Source organism: Cydia amplana, chromosome 7, assembly GCF_948474715.1.
Source record: "Cydia amplana chromosome 7, ilCydAmpl1.1, whole genome shotgun sequence".
NCBI classification, from domain to species: Eukaryota; Metazoa; Arthropoda; class Insecta; order Lepidoptera; family Tortricidae; genus Cydia; species Cydia amplana.
Window position 1 is genome coordinate 16,264,683 of NC_086075.1, and position 19,651 is coordinate 16,284,333.

General features: G+C 36.5%; 1 protein-coding gene across 1 annotated transcript in view; it reads left to right on the forward strand.

Annotated features, from left to right (window-relative positions):
- The first annotated feature begins 6,660 nt into the window (after positions 1 to 6,660).
- The window catches only part of LOC134649573 (alanine--glyoxylate aminotransferase 2-like), a 393,462-nt gene continuing 380,471 nt past the window's right edge, over positions 6,661 to 19,651 (forward strand). The window contains exons 1-6 of the mRNA XM_063504372.1: positions 6,661 to 6,770; positions 7,672 to 7,762; positions 8,509 to 8,627; positions 9,890 to 10,124; positions 10,940 to 11,033; positions 15,721 to 15,935. Of these exons, the coding sequence (XP_063360442.1) occupies positions 7,701 to 7,762; positions 8,509 to 8,627; positions 9,890 to 10,124; positions 10,940 to 11,033; positions 15,721 to 15,935 (725 nt within the window). The 5' untranslated portion in view covers positions 6,661 to 6,770; positions 7,672 to 7,700. The remainder of the gene's footprint in view (positions 6,771 to 7,671; positions 7,763 to 8,508; positions 8,628 to 9,889; positions 10,125 to 10,939; positions 11,034 to 15,720; positions 15,936 to 19,651) is intronic.

Here is a 19,651-nt window from a genome sequence, read left to right on the forward strand (position 1 = left end):
TGTTTTGGGGTAAACAGTCAGCATCAAAAGAATTTACTAGGTATTCATAGCTCAACACAAATATATATAAGTCTGTCAAATGCGAACTGTAGGAGTATAATTTCTATTTGGAAATAATTCCAGAGTGGCAGATACATTTGGAGCGTTGTTTTCAGCCTACTTAGTGTACCTTGACAAGGCAAACTTGTAAATAGGTACTTGCATAATACCTATTTCTTTTCATGTTTTTGATTGGATGTTCCTTAATGGAGCTGGTAGAAAACTATACAAGTCCTATACCTATACTAACAATTAACTCGTTCAATTAAATTAAACAAACTTAACTTAGCATTTGTAGGCACGGTTTAAAAAAAATAAGAAATATTCTAATTGCGTTAATAAAGCTCTGTGTTAAATTCGATTTCAATTATTAAATTTCTTAGAGCTATGTACTTTTCATGACTAAGTACTTAGTAACTATTTACATTTAACAGCCAGTGAAATGGCCATAGATACATAAAACCACAATGACCACAAATTCTCTCAATTTGATTTTAAAATTCGAGGTAGGTATTATGCATACCTAGACGTTCGTTCTCACTAAATACTTGGTCATTATAATGTAGGTATCTAATGAATGAACTTATAATGCACGTCGTGCTATTTTTAGCTTGTAACACGTATATTTGTGACGCTAAAAATAATATTTACAAGGCGATATGTCGCACGCAAATATATCAGCTATCAACTAATGATAAGCTGTTTGTCACAGAGGTTACTCTAAACATCTCTGATAACCTTCTATTGGTTTTCTTGGCAAGATACCCAAGATACAATATTGTCATATGCATGTTATGTATAAGTACCTAATATGCTACTCTATTTCATCATTAATGTTTATAACGGATGTTTTTTTTAGAGGTTTGGTTTTTAAATTGGCATATCTGTTTCTAGTGATTGTCAATTTGACAGTTGGTGGGCTATTTGTGGTCAGTTCGTTTTGCCATTTTACAATAGACTTACTCCAGAACAACGATTGCAAATTGTGCTTTATTTTGAAAATCAAAATCACCATCAATTTATTGCGGGAAACATTCGATGAGCGCATAATTTCCCGTAATGGACCTGTGAACTGGCCTCCACGATCGTGTGACCTCACACCTATGGATTACTTTCTTTGGGGATATGTGAAATCACAGGTCTACGCAGATAACGTTGGACCACTTGGAAGCCAACATTCGCCGCGTTATTGCCAATATAAGGCCCCAGTTGCACGAAAAAGTGGTCGAAAATTGGACTTCCCGATTACGCTTCATTCGAGCCAGCCGTGGCGCCCATATGCCCGAAATCATTTTTTAAAACTAATGGCATAAGAATATCTTTTAAATAAAACCAATACCATTATAATAAAATTTATTTTTACGCGTTTTATTTGAATTTGTATACCTTTAAAAAAACACCCTTTACATTTAATTGCGTTAAGTATTATTATTATTTATTTAAAACGGGACTTAATCGCGTATGATAAAACCTATGCACTAGTGTGCAAAACGTTCAAGTGGATAGACAAAGCCAAGTGCGGGGGTACCTAGATCGAAAATTTCGCTCAACTAGAAGAAGTCGATGTCAACTTTAGCCATGCTTTCCTCGAGACCACAGGGACAATGCCGTCCTTGAACCGTCAGAAGTAATTTTAAACTAGCCACTAATACTACCTAATAAGTAACATTACTAACACTGGGTACCTAGTCCTACGTAAATTAATGTTGAACCTTTTTAAATGATACCTAATGAATATATTGGTTATACCTACCTATTTAGCCAGGTAAATGGCCTATTTTGAATAATACATCACAGCAATAACAAATTATTTAGGTATGAGTCGTCCCTGGCTTTACTCATAACAAATTTTAAAAGTAAAACGATAAGAACACCTTGAACTTCATCTACGTGAGACGCAAAAACGAACCCTACTTACACGAGATAAGGTCAAAGATAAGCGAAAACAATGACTCGATCGGAACGGTCAATAACCCGTGCTCGAAACGACCTTGCGGATGCCTAATGAGGTTCCCGCTGAAAGAAAATGCGCTTCTTTTGTTTTTCGTCCTTCATTTTCCCTTAAATCGATGGGTATCGTTTTTGATAGCGTTTATTTGGAAATAACTGCGGTTCGAATTGCAATTTGTATTTTTATCTTTTCTTTATGCTTTTCTGAAGTTAGGATTACAGTAATTCTATCTATTTTGTTTTCATTTTTATTTTATATAACCAACGAAATTAGACGTGTTTTTGGAATATGTACGTAATTAATAACCAAATAGGCTTATCTTGCAGTAGGCAACAAGCTTAATCATTAGTGTAACCTTACATATTAATTACGCTAAAGTCACCTTCTTGTATTTACAATGTCAACAATGCACTCTTGTTGCAAAGGTTTAGGTAGGTAGGCATATACTCGTAACAAGGCTACGAAGACAATGTTATGTTATCTTCTAATTATAACAACTTATATGTAAACATATAATAAAACTTTAATCGTAACTCTACATATAAATCTACTTCCTTACTTTGGTAGCCTAAATAAGTTGGGGAGGTACATTTATACTTATATGCAAAACGTGGGCATATCGCATCCCTGTGAATAAAAATAACGTAAGTAAAGATGACGTCACGTTGTTATTCTTACCTAAACGTGTAAAACAAGATAAATAGGAATATTAGCACAAATCACCGACTATCAGTAACAGCGGGGCCATTAGCCGTAGTGTTTGTGTTTTCGCTGCTTCAATCGACGTAATACAAACATGCACAAAAGAATAGCACCCATATTCGAACTTTAAGATTTAAGATACGTCAAGTACAAGATATTGAAATGCTATGGATCGGATATGTCAGTGCCAAACAAGTGTCAAAAGTGTTGCTAATGCATCCCTCCAAACTCACGGTTCATGGATCCTCCCATCACTGGAATTATTCTCAAACACATACAAGAAAATAATATAAAACTTTAACGTCTTTACATTTGCTCTACACTCTAACTAAAACTCTTGTCATCTTATATCTATATATACACCTTATTTTTCTCCTTATGTTGGCATGCTTCCTAACTGTCTAAACTGTTACCTTTCCCGCTTTTTTTCTAATAAATTGTGCATACGTCATGTGTTGTCTGTGTTGTCCATAACAATAAATGTTTTTTGTTTTAGGTTCCCAGCACAATTCCTATACCAAATCAAAATTTTTCACCGAACATTCTTATCGTGCGTGGTACGTCTTAAAACGTCGTCATTGGCAAAATCCCTCCTGACCCACAAGAGGGGGGAAAGCCATATAATAAAAAAAAAACTCACGGTTAACATGATTAATAATAATTAATCCAAATTATAAATTTCGAAGCCCAAAAGTACCTACTTGGAAATTCATTTCATTAAAACTGTAAAAATGTATATTTTATTTTTCGCCAGTAACTATAGGTATCTACAATTGCTCAATATTGGCTGAAAATTCATTCCCAATTTGATTGAACTAAGAAAACACTTAAGTATTTACCTAACCTACATGAGTTAAGTCGCACTTCAATTAAACCAGCTTTTATTAATTTCCTAACAAACAATCAAACATGCAAAGTCAGCGCTGTTTTCTAACATGTGATAGCTCTAACAAATGCTTTGACGTAATATCGCAGGTATACCTAAATAAATAGAAGGAATATTCCGCAACTAAGTTTGCCAAACAAATATAACATTATATGTATTAGGTACTTATTACTTAACGCTATCATAGTTGCTATATAGATATAATAAACAAAGTTGATCTATTTATAAGAGTAGGGTCAGAAAATAATGATACATCTTGACAATTTTTTTATTCGACCTTTACATTCTACTTTAGGATTCTACATGAGCCTAGTCATAAATGTTACATACATTTATAAAACTTAGTACATAACTAATGTAGAATGTAGAAGAATCATGTAGTGTGTTTCTGTATGTGTGTATGTACCTATACTATTTTTTCCTACACAACCAGCAGAAAAACGTCATTGTATAAAATGTTCGTTCAGTAAAAACTAAAGCGTGAAAAATTTACAGAATGCGCAGCTCGTTTGCAAACATTTATCATCACAAATGTGTACCTTACTTCGCGCGGACTTTAAAATCCGAAAGTTTATTGTGTTAGCTTTTTAAAATGTATTCTGGTTGTTATTTCATGTAATAACATGAGCTGCACCTTAACTCTACGACATTACGATGATAAACCGAAGTAGTTACCCCATCGTCACATTGTTACAACGTTTTTAGTACGGACAGCAACTAAAGAAGTTAACAGTGCTAATATTTGATAGTATCACGTGAATTTCAACTACTTATCTACTTACTTTCGTCCTTTAAAAAAAATTGATAGGCACCTACCTATATTTTTTTTATTTTTACGATTGATATAATACTTAAGTAGGTAACTTAATATTTATACAATCCGTTTTCTAAAACGGCCCTAACTGTTTCGACGAAATTAGCAATAGCAACACAGCTAGGCTTGTAGCGGTACGTCGTAGCATGTAGCAGAGGGCCTACCGCGAACCACGTTCGACGTGTTACCTCCCTGTCACACTTACGTACGAATTTACAAGTGCGACAGAGAGGCAACACGTCGAACGTGGTTCGCGGTAGGCCCTCAGTCTTCCCGATACGTTACGAAAATATTTCGTAGAGGTGCAAGCAGGGATCGGATACCGGTATTTTTTGTATGGCAACGGAAACGGTATTTTTTCGTTCTTTGCTAATTACTTCATTTCTAATTGGGCAATCTAATAATACGAAGTCGTAACATAAAAACACAACTGAGTCCTACGTTTCGAGTATAAAATAATTCGAAAAATATGGTTATTTCTAAGTTTTTGCAAAAAACCGGTTCCGATCCCTGGGTGCAAGGGCGCGACTACAATGTAACATGGTTAGCGTTGAACAGGTTAAGACGATGCATATTCGGTTTGGTTTTATTAAGTTTTATTCTTAAAAATAAAATTAGATTTTTAGATCAACTAGATCGACCGATCGCGAAGCGTCTCTTCAAGTCGCATTTCTCAACCTGGGAAATTTTGTGAGCTCGTTTTTGAAATTTTTAGTAATGGCAGATTAATAAATTTATTAAGTTTTAACAGTGAGTGCAAAGACAGACTCGTTTAGTAATTTACGATAGGTATTACCTAATAGTTAAAAGGAGAAAATGCCTTACCGATACATATTAAAATTACATAATTATGTAATATAAATATGAATAAAGCTTCGAAGTGATAAACATGTAGGTATCGTTAATGATATAACGAAGTGATCCCTACCATTAAATTAGTATGTCTTTAGGGATTGGGGATAAAGCAGTAAACGATTAGCTTCACGATTAGTTAAACGATTATCGATCAAGTAATTAAGGTAAGTATCGATTAGCTAACGACAAGTGATTATCATATCACGATTGGCTATAGTCTAAAAATATCACGAGTTGCCGGTGTGGGTTGTATACTTGGCCGTGGATTTTCTTATTTAAGGATGATTCGACACACTGATGCCAGGTAATATTATAGTACTGAGTGCAGATGCAGAATATTATCGCTGTCTAACAAAACCAATGTTTGACAGCGAAAAAATGGTCTCTCTCTAACGCATGGTACAGATGACGCGTTCTCTTTCTCGTTCACTAGACTGTGCTTTTTTATGACTGCTTGGAATATCACTCATAATCATAATCATAATCACTGACTGTGCCGTGCAGGATAGATTTACCCTACTTACAGCAGGATTTTAATTTTGATTAAAAAAATATGCGTTAAGAAACGCTACTTAACCCGGATTTCAATTTTGATTGAAAACACATGCGTTAAGATCGTCCAAACTCTCTCTGCCACTTGCATGAATATTATATATTACGTACAAATTTGAAATTCGAGGTAAATATTCAATGCTGATTCGCTGCTTTCAATGTTATTCAGAGCTTATTCAACAGCTCATTCAGTGTTCTTGAAGAGCTACTAAAGTTACTTAATCAGTAACCTGATAGATCGAAGTAGGTAGTGTGGTTTAACCTGCTGCTATGTCTGCTTTGGCGTGTTATATGTGTAATTGATACATACCTTTATACATAGTAGTAATACGGCCCTTTTGTGAATAAAGAAAACACAATTATAATTATAAGTAAGACTGTCAGACCAATTCGAGTTTTAGTTATTCGATCTGTTTCCGATATCTGTCAGTGTTAAAAGTGACTTTTCTTCAACCAAAAACGTCACTTTTGACACTGTCAAAAGACTGACAGATCATATGGGAAACAGATCGAAAAACTACAACTCGAATTGGCCTGTTTGACAAAAAGTAGTTATCATGCAAGAGTTTATAGTACATAGTGCAAGTGTACATTAGGTAGGTTCCAAAAAAAGTATAAACCTTTGCACCTTGTGTTCTTTAATGTGTTCTTAAATTAAGAGTTGGAGTATGATAGGGATAGATATCGGATATCGATCCTTCGCTAGATAGAGCCTGCCCCTTAACGACCATGCGTCCGTCCGGTGGTAGCATCATTCCGACCGCGTGGTGCTTATCAGCAAATGATAACGAGACGCTTTTGTTTTCATTGGCCACGACATGGGTGTGCGCGCCGCGCCGCCTCGCGTATATAATCAGGCCCATCGCTTCCCGGCCAGCATTCCAGGCTCGGCCTCGCGCCAATCCACGTCAACCTTAGTATAATTAGTTCTTCAAACCTTTCAGTATTCCATTATTTATATATTCGTTTCGGTAAGATATTTTTTTTATTGATTACAGTTCGGGTCAATATTTTTTTGCTCAGGCGCGTGTCAATAAACTCTTGTCATTTATTTAGCTTTTGGTATTTTATTACCTATTTATAGAGAGACCTTTTACAATTTTTTTGTGATATTCGGATCAATATTTTTGGCTTCAACACGTGCCACGCCAACCTTAGTGTAAGCTATAGTCCTTTATCACTTCAACCTCCCGTACCTACCTACTTTTTATTTAGTGAACATCGTCAGTATATTGAAAAAGCTTAACATTATAAGTACCTACCTTTTAATACCACATCTATTTTTAATTATTTTGTGAGCTATTTTTGTTGAAGTAAGATGCACTTCCAATTTGGATGCACTCATGCTCGCCTGTCAGTAACAGGGTTTCAGGGTAACTGGACGTTTCAATATTTCCATTTTTCAATTTTTAAAAGCGACGAGTACCTAACGTACGGACTGTATAGGTACAGCGAGCGTGGCAAAATTTATAGCAGATTTTTAAAACGTTTCGTGTTTTTCAATAAAACTGGATAATATTTTCGTATGTGCCTAATTTTTGAGCACAAAATAAAAGATGCCTACTTATCTAAACAATAATAAGCCTACCTAATAATGATAAATCTCTTTCATAACACCGAAGGAGAGACATTTTCTAATTGCAAATATTAGGCATTTACATTACCAATTTTATATTCATTCATTAACATACATGTTCTGAGTGTTCTGAGGTTCTGACTGAGTAATTAGCACTTAATATTGTTTATGTCCACGATAAGCATTGACATGTAGTGGAAATTTAACCACTAAGTCACGACCTAGTCTTTAAATATAGCCATTATTAAGTCAGTTTTACATGAAACGGAAAGATAAGACGTCTTTGTTTTTTGCAGAATAAGTTTTAATCTAGTCATCCAATAAAATGGCTTATCTTCAGTCGATGCCCAAATCTGAGACCATCAAACTCCGTGAAAAACACATCGGGTAAGTTTATTATAAACTTTGCAATTATTTATTAGATAACGGCCGGTGAGGAATATGGTGTATCATTAACTGTGGATCTGTATAACTATAAGACTTATCTTTACCTTAACAATTTCGGCCAAGTTTTTAGAGTTTATATGTGTATAATGCCTTAAGTAAAAGGATAATAAACGTATAGCTGAATATTACTATTTTTTTACTGATCACTAGTCACTAAGATATGGACTAGTGTATCATTCAATAGCGTGACGAGCGTTCGCATTTGCGTTATGCCTATTTTTGTATGGGATTTTGAATAGCGCGCCAAGCGGGACGTTTCGGAAACTCAAAATCCCATACAAAATGACATCTAACGCAAACGCGTAGGTACGTCACGTCACGGTATCGAATAAAATCTATACTACCTATATAGGGGTACAGATGAAGTTAGGAAAATTAACAAGTCATTACTCATTAGTTAAGTAGGTACTTAGATTGTATCTCCAAAATGTACCCTTGTCAATTAAGCGCCTAAATTATTCATTAAAATTTAGTATTCCTAATGGTAGTCTTGAAAGCTGTAATATAGTAAATTATATAGAATAATAGTTATAGACCTAGGTAAATTCAACTATATGTTTGAAATTGCAAGAGACGAAGATCAGTAAATAGTTTAGCCTTTCATTAAATAACTCATCATGGTCTATATGTCACGATTTGTCACTAAAAAGTGTAAATCCATTCCCTAACAATTAATTTGTTTGCAGAGCCGCCTGTCAGCTGTTTTTCCGTTCTTCTCCCCTGAAGATAGTGCGAGGCATTGCTCAGTTCATGTACGATGAGCAAGGCGAGAGATATCTCGACTGCATCAATAATGTTGCACACGGTACGTCTTGCCATTGAATCTGTGGAACCTGCTACCAACTATCTATTTCATAAATTCTCATCAAATCATTATAATATGACCTACAGAGATAGCAAATTTTATATGGGCCTACTTACAGAGGTTTTTATTTATAAATATCTAGATCATATTCACATATAACATGACTACACACACAAATTTTCACAAACCTATTTCAATATCTGAGTATAATACCTATTTAATAGATTTCGAAATAATTTCAACGGGGAATAGAACGGCAATTGTTTGCAATTCGAGATATCAATTTATCTAGACAAATACACTTTAAAAATATTTTTTTACTGTAGTTATTTGAAATATTAAGTAGATAGTGTCGAGAACTCCCCGTATTTTGTACTTATTTCTTATTCCTCGTACAATATTATCGAGATGGACTGGGATCTGTGAAGGCGTTACTGAAGAAAAACACCTTTCATGTTCTTGTCAGTTGAAAATAGGAATTTTATTTTAGTTGCAATTCTTTTGTTTCGAATAATTCGTAATGCTACATTTGACAATAGATTCGTTGTCATATTTTTAAATGTGTTAGTAGTGCAAATGTTTCTGGTGAAATAATTGTTTGTACCTAGCTTTGTTTTTATGATAACAAAGAGTTCAGTGAACAAATGCTATAGACTTGAGCAGAACATCGAGCTTTAGGTATTTTGCCGAACCGGTGCTATATTGTTCGTGGCAAGAATTAGAAGCCATCTTCTCATTATCATCACGTAATTTGTTATTTGACTCAAACATCGGGCAATGTTTTCCATGTTTAACTTTGTCATTAACATTCATTGTCACACTTATCGTTCTGTTTTCGTCGATCTTAACCAACATAAAGTTTACAAAACCGGCCAAGTGCGAGTCGGACTCGCGCACGGAGGGTACCGCACCATAAAAAAAATAGAGCAAAACAAGCAAAAAAAAAACGGTCACCCATCCAAGTACTGACCCCGCCCGACGTTGCTTAACTTCGGTCAAAAATCACGTTTGTTGTATGGGAGCCCCACTTAAATCTTTATTTTATTCTGTTTTTAGTATTTGTTGTTATAGCGGCAACAGAAATACATCATCTGTGAAAATTTCAACTGTCTAGCTATCACGGTTCGTGAGATACAGCCTGGTGACAGACGGACGGACGGACGGACGGACAGCGGAGTCTTAGTAATAGGGTCCCGTTTTTACCCTTTGGGTACGGAACCCTAAAAAGCTACGATATTTAAGTACTGTATTTTTTTGTTTAGTTGGACATTGCCATCCTCACGTGGTGGAAGCCGGCAGGAACCAGATGTCGCTCATCTCCACGAACAACCGCTACCTCCATGACGAGCTCGTGATTCTGGCTGAACGCATCGTCCAGACCCTGCCCGAGCCCCTCTCGGTCTGCTTCTTCGTAAACTCGGGCTCCGAGGCCAACGATCTGGCCTTGCGGCTCGCAAAAGTGCACACTAACAAAAAAGACGTGATCACGCTTGACCAGTAAGTATCTTTGTGTGAATGCTTTTGAAATTGGGGGGTCTCGTGTCACATGTATAAAATGAAATGAATGATGAATGAAAGAAATGAATGATGTTTGCTGGCTTACTTTTGAATTTATTCAACTTTGCACTAGTTAGGTATTTACGAATGTCGCTATAGGAAAGAGTTTCGGCATTGTACCTATAAAAAGATGAGAAAATGTTACATAATATTTAAATTTGAAACATGGATAGTCCAAAATTGTCTCTAACGTCTCTTAAAGACATCCTAAAGTCTTTCGTTATTATCTTGCATCTTGCTCATTTACACATATTCTTTCAATTAAATAAGGTAAACGTTCCAGTGCTCGACATGCTATCACCAATTAATGACACCCTGCAGACACCAATATTAAAAAATGACTTAAGTTTAAAGATAACAGGTTTTGGGACAGTGACAAGCACTCTGACGTCTACTTTAGAAGTAGCTAACCTAGAGTAACAAATCATTTGCTAAGTTTAAATTTGTATAAATAATGAACCCTTTGCCTTTGAAAAACTAAATTAAATGATCTGATGTTTTTGCCCAAACATTGTATTCCCTACCCCTGAATTTTAAGGTAGATTTTGTTTACTTATCTATAGTTTGTAGATGTTTTAGTGTTAGAAGTTTAGAGCTTCAAACCGCTAGGTTTTAAAATGGTTTTAACATTCCTAAATACCCTTTAAACCTAATTCAAAGCCAACGAGCCGATTGAAAGTCGTGTGAATGTATCTGTGGTAACTTCGAGCACCTCGAAGTGTTGTTAGGGTGCTACTAGCGCCTGTTTGTTGCAGTGCTTATCATGGGCACCTCACGTCTATGATTGATGTATCGCCCTACAAACTGAACCTTCCCGGTGGGCCCGAGAAACCAGATTGGGTTCACGTGGTGAGTTAGCCTGCCCTTACTACCGCACTGAATAAATACATTATACAGTAAATACATTATACAGTAACTACGTTTGAAAATTCATTCAGTCATTTTTAGAACAATCTCGCTTGTTGGTGAGATCTCAATAATATCGAGGATGAAGGATGCTTATATCTACTTAGGAGATGCTTAGTGAAATTCAATTTGTTAGAAGAGAGTTTTGTCCTTTAGTTAACTCTTATAAGAAAACTGGAAGCAAAACCTTTTGGGTTTACTGCGGTTATTTATTCACAACATAAGGATTTATCTTAAATTATAAAGCGAAGTATAAGGATGGCTTTTTAACCGTAGTTGTTGCAAAAAATTATTCAGTGTGGTAACATTTTCTGCATATAGGCATTAGGTTAGGTACACGCTCAGTTTTATTTTATAGCAATTTTAGTCGTTCTTGAACCAGAAGCTACTAATAATAATGTTAGTAAAAAAACTGAGCATCTAACTTTTGCCATATGCTTTCCTTAATTCGCACCCCATTTTTCATACTTCTAAAAACGTTAAAATTGCTTAACAAGGGAGTTTCCGATTATTAACGATACAATAAACCATAACAAAGTTTCCATAGAACCAGGAAAAGTTAATTGATTTATTATCCTGCATACATTAGTTAACGGGCTTTAATGGACTTTGTTTAATAGCTTCAGTTCCCGAATGTCGAACCCCTAATGGGGATCTTTAAAATGTACCTAAATATATTAATGGTAAGATTAGCGTACGTTAATTGACAGCGTACACCTGTTACGTGATATTTTACCTTAAATTTATGTAATTTATTTATTTATTTAGGATAACAAGATCCATACATTAAAAAATAAATATAAATGAGCGGACATGACTATATGCTATAAATTATATCAAGCACCTCTGAAATCAGTAATAATCTTCATGTCAAAAATAAATAAAATAATGTTACTACAGTCCATATACAGATTTCAAACCAAAAGCGTCACTCCTGTGAACAATAGTTCATATAAATAATAATTCCATCACGCAGGAGAATAGAAACGGATTACCTCTTTTATTGTCTCGGTACCTTTTCATTATACATAATTATACTTTAGGAATGTCCACATGAGAGATTCTAACCTAGTTTGTGTTTATGACCCAGATATTTGCAAAAGAAAAAAAAATACCGGGAAGCATAATATAAAATAGCATAGGTACTAATGTTTATGAATGAATGAATGAATAACATTTATTTCAGGACAAGTCCCATAGTATGTTAGTAACAAGATGAATACTTAAAATTAGTGTTAGTGCACAACATAAATAAAAATTTAACACAAATAAAAACTTAAAAACCTATAACCTACCTACGTGGAGCGCGAGACATGGAGCTGCGTCCATCGACACATCAGCGCGGAGTCCCAGCGGTCCGCGAACGCGCTCAGGATCCCGTTGGTGCTGCCGCGAACTCGGGCTAACAGGGAGGCGCACCGCTTGCGCATTATGGCAGCAAAATCGTCGGTCCGCGCCTCCGCAAACATGCCCGACGCACTACAGTGCCGCGGCAACCCCAACAGAACCCTAAACGCGTTGTTATATTGGACTCGCAAGTCGCTATATGCCCGCTGCGTAAAGTTGACCCACAGACCGCAAGTATAAAACGATTGGCAATATGCCTTGAACAAAGTAATTTTCACAGGCTGTGAGCACCTTGCGAACCTGCGAGCCAACATATTACATCGGACAGCCAGCGACCTGCGCTCCCTCTCCACGTCACAATTATCTTTTAAATCCTCCGTGACCCAGTGACCCAAATATTTGACTTTTTGCACCCTATTGAGAGGTGTGCCACAAAGCGAGATACCAGGAGCGTCTGTGTAGGTCTTTGACCCTGCCTTAAATATAATCATCTCGCTCTTTTTGGCATTATATTTGAGTCCGTGGGCCACAGCGTACGACTCACAGATTGCGACCAGTTTTCTTAATGCGCCAATCGATGGACTCAGAAGCACCATATCGTCTGCGTAACTAATGTTATTCAAACAGATATCTCCAACGTGACATCCGATATTAGTGCTGCTGAGCTCACCGATTAGCCGGTTCATATAAAGATTGAAGAGCCGGGGCGAGCTCAGCCCCCCCTGCCTCACCCCACACTCCAACCCATATTCATCTGAGTATGACCCACCCCATCTTACTCTGTTCCTTTGATTGCCGTACCAGTAGCGAAGCATCAAGACTACCTCTGGCGGTAATGTGGTCTCATGCTGCAACTTGTTCCATAGCGCCTTATAGTCTACTAGATCGAATGCCTTTGACAAGTCCAAAAAACAGGCAAATACAGGTGTATTTTTATCAGTGTAGTACTGAACAGCTTGCTTGAGACACAGTATTGCACTCTCCGTGGACAACCCTGGCCTAAAACCAAATTGTGAGTCGTGCAAGTTTAGGTGCTGGGCGAGTTGTTTATCAAGCAAACTGTCCAGAACCTTGGCCAGAATAGTAGCTAACGAGATTGGCCTGTAATTGGACATGTCAGAGGCATCTCCAGTCTTATTCTTCACTATTGGCACGACTACCGTATACATTAGTTCATTCGGAAGATAAGAGTGGGCAATGCACAAATTAAAAAACAAAGCAAGTACTCTGGGTAGGTGGGGACCTGCATACTTTAGATGTTCAACGCTAAGGCCGTCGAACCCCGGAGATTTTCCTCTAACCATATTATTTATGACCGTGGCAACTTCCTTAGTTGAAAATTTAACAGCGAGTCTCGTGGTGTTGACGGCCTCAGAATCACCCACCGCCGACCGCTCAGAGAGCGGCGAATGTATTCTAAAACTTTCTTTAAAAGCATTAGCTATGTCCGCAGGATCATGCAGACCAGAAACGCTCGCAGGAAGGCTCGACTTAGGATTTAGGCTTTTTGTTCGCTTCCAGAATTCACCAAAACGTTTTTTAGAGTGACTTCTAGCTATCATATCCATTTTTATTTGTTGCTGATTATTCTGACAATATTTCAGTTTTAACTTAAACAATCGCCTTGATTCACGCATGCTATTGTACACATCGCCATGCAAAGGTTTTCCACAAGTTAACCACATCTGGTAACACAATCTCGCCTCCCTATGCGCGTCGCTGACATGCAGGTTCCAACCTGGCATTGAGCGTTTTTTAAGCCGATTTGTGCCTTTATGCGAAAACTCGGCGCCCTGTTTAAGAGTACTTACTATATTATGATGCAGTGTATCCAATAACAATACATGACCAGCATTCATACACAAATTATTTGAGCATTGATATAACTCTTCTGGCATAACCACAAGTCTTAACCTATTATTACAAAAGTCATTATATTTCTCAACCTGCTCACTGTCCCTCTCCCCCCATATTACTTTATCACAGCGGTAGTTGGGCAGATCTCTTACATTTCTAATTATATCTATGTCACATTCTATTAACATAGGATAGTGATCTGATGTGTACACGTCATATAAAACTGAAACCTTTACTACAAAACGGCGCGCCGAGTTGGTCACCACACAGTGGTCCAACCATCTCAAAGCATCGTTGGCACTGCTAAGAAAAGTGTGCGTACTTCGCGGCAAAAGTTCAAGGTCAATGCACGACCACGATTGATCGTTACAAAAAGTCATAAGTTCGTTACAAAATCTCTCACCTGGGTGCGCATTAAAGTCTCCCAGCATGAACACGGCCTCGACGTCATGCGTTTCAATTATTGCTACAATTTCACTTAGGCACTGTGTATATTCTACGAGATTATCAGCGGAATCAGTTGGCATATACACCGAGAACACCAGTATAGTGCGACTTGAAAACTCAATTTTTATTGCTACTAACCGATCACTATTACACGCTACCACCGACACATTCGGGAACGCCGCCTTTCTCCACAGCAACGCAACTCCGCCGTACGGTCGACCTCTGATAACGCCCACCGACGTATCGATAGCAGACTTACCGGTATAGGCAAACTCGCTGTCTATAGTGCCAAGATGAGGCACATCATGAGGCCAGAGCCATGTTTCTTGCAGAGCGACTACATCCGCAATACGACACAGTCGTTTGACACTTTCACTCGATGTTATAACATTCTTACAGTTAAAAGACGCGAATACCACCTTATGTGTCGTACATTACATCGATACCTGTTTGAAATTAACGAGTATTGATCGTAGCCCGATACGGATGCTTCATAGTAAACAGCCAGGGGCTTGGCGCGGAACTCGAAACCACACTGACGGTTTATTGTTTACTGTCGGAACAGTAGGAATCTATGCCTTTGCTAAAAAGTCTGTAATTGTCTCTTTGTTAAAGTTTTTCAAATGATATATTCTAACAGGAAATTTAGTTTCAAGCTTTAATTTAGGTTAAAAGTGTACGGTGTTCAATAGATAGTGCTTAGAGTTAGTAATTTAACTGCACGTACCTACGAAGTAAATTGCAGTAATAATTCGTTTCAAGGAACGATAACATCAAAATTATAGAAACATAAAACTTTAATGACTGAATTTATGAGTCATTATCTCTGTTATGTACGTAGATAGGAGCACATTTTCCTTGCAGTTATTTTTATCCATCCTTACTCGAAAAATCCAACTAAATGCCTTATAGTGTAGTACAATGCCAATAAAATAAAACCAACGATATCATTTTTGTAACACGAATTTCATTACTACAGGCACCGGTACCCGACACATACAGGGGCAAATACACGTGCCCTCAACACTCGTGTTCGGAAGAGGAGTTGGGTCACCTGTACGCCGAAGACGTGAGGAACCTGTGTGACACAGCCACCAAGCAACATGGCGGCGTGTGCGCATTCATAGCCGAGAGTTTGCAGAGCTGCGGGGGGCAAATTATCCCGCCTCATGGATACTTGCAGAAGGTTTACGAGTAAGTCTACCAATATGTTTTCTTCTTATTTATTACCAGGAGTGCCTAGCGCGACTTCATTCGTCTCTTTGCCTTTCTGTCGTGCCAATAGGCAAGAGTAATAGAGGTTACGAATTGGTGTTCGCGGTAGACCTTCAGCTGCTATAAGTGCCACTGCTGTCGTAACGATGGCGTATCATGGTCATCGATGTTACGTTATACATATGCAAGAGCGATACAGGAACAGATATAAGGTAAAGGGCCCCAAGTTCGTGTTAGTACGTTATTTCGTTAGTTTTGTTTCTGGCGCAAATAATAAGGAATTCAAGTATTGTTTATTTAAATTATACATATGAAAAAAATCTGTATTATTTAATCTCTTCAATAAAATAATAACCAATATTTTAGTGATTAAACTGAGAGTAATACGACGGTCGAAACTGTCAGACGGCCGCGAACAGCTGTGTTGTATGCGTGCACTTTTTTTAGGCGTAAGGTGCGCGCTCTTACTTGTTAAGCTTAATAGGAAGGAAAAGCTAAACCCATTCGAATAAAAGTTTTTGGGAGTGTTTCTGTGGGTTCCTTAGTAATTGATTTGATAAGAAAAAATATTGAATATATGCATAGAAATACCTTAAAATTGCAATAAATCGACTCACGAAATAGCGGTCATTTTATTTTTCGTGTGTCTCCTATTTCGTGCCACTAACGAATCAAGGATTTTCTAGATACATTTTGAGTGCTTGTTTTTAAATAGAACAACGAAGATAATTAAAAAAATAAATTAGAAAACAATTAATGTATTTCATGAAGTTTCGTATGAGCGAAATTCGGTATATGTTTTTTTCACTAGAATTCTCATAAAACGAGTTTGAATGTGACCCGAGTTTAAATTTTTAAGGTATATTCCACGTATATTCTCATATTAACTACTAGCACAATTTTATTTATAATTCAATTTATTTGATTTATTTTTGTGTATGTTTATCTAGCTCGTCAACCAAATCTTGTCAGTAAAAAAAGGCGCGAAATTCAAATTTTCTATGGGACGATATCCCTTTCGCGCCTACATTTTTCAAATTTGCCGCCTTTTTCTACTGTCAAGATCTGGTTGACCAAGTATATTTAACGTATAAGATAGTTAATTTTTTTTCTGTATATTACTCTTTTTTTTTATATAGTTCGGCTTTTAATCAAGTAATAAAGTACCCATATGGTTTACGAAGTCTTAATTCAACTATTAAAGACGACGAGTACAAAAAACTATAAACTAGCTCTCAATATTTAACATTTTTTTTTAAATATTATTATTAATTTGACCTTACAATTACTCGTAAGTAGGTAAGACCGTTAAATAATTAAAATGATTATCAGCAAATCTATAAATATAAATATTATCTAAGAAAACTTTATTCCGAAACAGGGGACACGAATTCACGAACTTAGGAGCTGAGCTAAATTTGTATCACGAAATGGGAGCCAAATAAGAGGTTCACGAAAAAATTCATATAAAAAAAAGTTTCAACTAAAACCCTATAGTTTATACATTAAATTATTAACAAAGAACTAATATAACTTACTCAAAAGCTTTCAAGGTATTGATATGCTTAGTAATATTTAAAAAAAATGCTTAGTAATATACAAACTCTCAAGAGCCTTAACCTGCCGAAACAGGGGCCCTTTACCTTATAACGAGGTTTCAATTTTCGATATTCGCGATACACCCCTTATGGCCTGATTGTAGGTGCAGGAGGAATCGGTTTGTATACCCCACACTAGTTCAGTGTACCTAGTACATATACGGGAAATCGAAGATGTGTGACCTCGAATCTTCTCAGTAAAGGTTTATTTGCGACGTTTTCCTTCACAGAACTACTAAATATCAAAGGTATACTTACTTACCTATATATATACTTAGTTGCGAGTATTTATACGTCTGAGGTAGCCTACTCGCATCCCTTTGACATACATCGTCGATGAAAATTGATATACACACCTACATATTAATATGTGTGTTCCTAGCTACTTCAAATTGTCTTATAATATTCCAGCCTCAGTTCCCTTTACTCTAAAATAAGTTTTTGGCAAAAATTTCATTTTTGGTACAAGTTTTTATCGCTGACTGTACTTTTCTTACGACAGACAACTAATACTCATCGAGACAATTCTAAAAACCCCTAACACAATTAGGTTGCGTTGTTTCAACACATAGTTCCATGGCCACCTCCTGTTTCCATCATCAGATCAGCTCGATGGTACCATAATATTGCATTGTCACCCGACTTACATGTGTACCTGTGCAAAATTTCAGCTCAATCGGAAACCGGGAAGTGGATCAAATTTAACTGGCAAGATTTGATTACAGACCGACAACGGGACGGGTGAAACCAAAATAAAAGCTTGTAAAAATACTCAAAGGACAGCAAAACCTTCATTTACTCTGGAATACAAATTTTATGTTAAACTCAAAAATAACAAAGTTATCAAAACAATAGGAAAACTCTAAATTAAAAACTGTACGCAATGTGCAATTATATCTATTAATAAAAAAAGATAAAAGATTTATTCAAGTAGGTAGGCATATTACAATGCGCTTATGAACGTCAGATAAAGCTACACTGGCTAATTTCGTAATGCATCAGTTATCTTGAGGTCAATAACTGATGTCTGGTGGCATAATACTGGATAAATTATTATTGAACTACTTACTCGTACATAAATAACAACTACTGGGTGAGCTGACTAAATGGCATGGGCCAATAGGTACCCACGGGAAACTAAAATAAAAAAAAGCTAAGTACCTACCTAATTAGGAAAAATTGGTTATTTGCTATGATTTGCGATTTTAAAGAAATTACCTATCCAATATTTTTTCCCTAAACATTTTTAAGAAACATATACAGGGTGCCCGGTAATTAGTGGATAACCTTCTAACCACCGACAGAGCACCTTAGGCTGGTCCAGAAAATGCACTAGTAAAAGTTTCGTAGTTTTCGAGATAATCGAACTTTTCTGTCTTTTTTAATGGCTAGCTCCAATTAAAAAAGACAGAAAAGTTCGATTATCTCGAAAACCACGAAACTTTTACTAGACCTATAAGTGCATTTTCTGGACCAGCCTAAGGTGCTCTGTCGGTGGTTAGAAGGTTATTCACTAATTACCGGGCACCCTGTATAGTACTCGTAGTACATCCCTTTACTTACTTTTTCTGTATTTGTATGTATTTTTATAAGTTAATTAGGTACCTACACCTACTCGTAAGTATAGTATTTTTATTAGCATAAGAAAGTGCCTGATAAAATTATTAAAATTCGATATCGAAAGTATTTAGTTCTCGAGATATTTAGCAATGTGACAGAGAGTCGCACCATAAGGGTTCCTTTTTAGGGTTCCGTAGCCAAATGGCAAAAAACGGAACCCTTATAGATTCGTCATGTCTGTCTGTCTGTCTGTCCGTCTGTCCGTCTGTCTGTCCGTCCGTATGTCACAGCCACTTTTCTCCGAAACTATAAGAACTATACTGTTGAAACTTGGTAAGTAGATGTATTCTGTGAACCGCATTAAGATTTTCACACAAAAATAGAAAAAAAACAATACATTTTTGGGGTTCCCCATACTTCGAACTGAAACTCAAAAATTTTTTTTTCATCAAACCCATACGTGTGGGGTATCTATGGATAGGTCTTCAAAAATGATATTGAGGTTTCTAATATCATTTTTTTCTAAACTGAATAGTT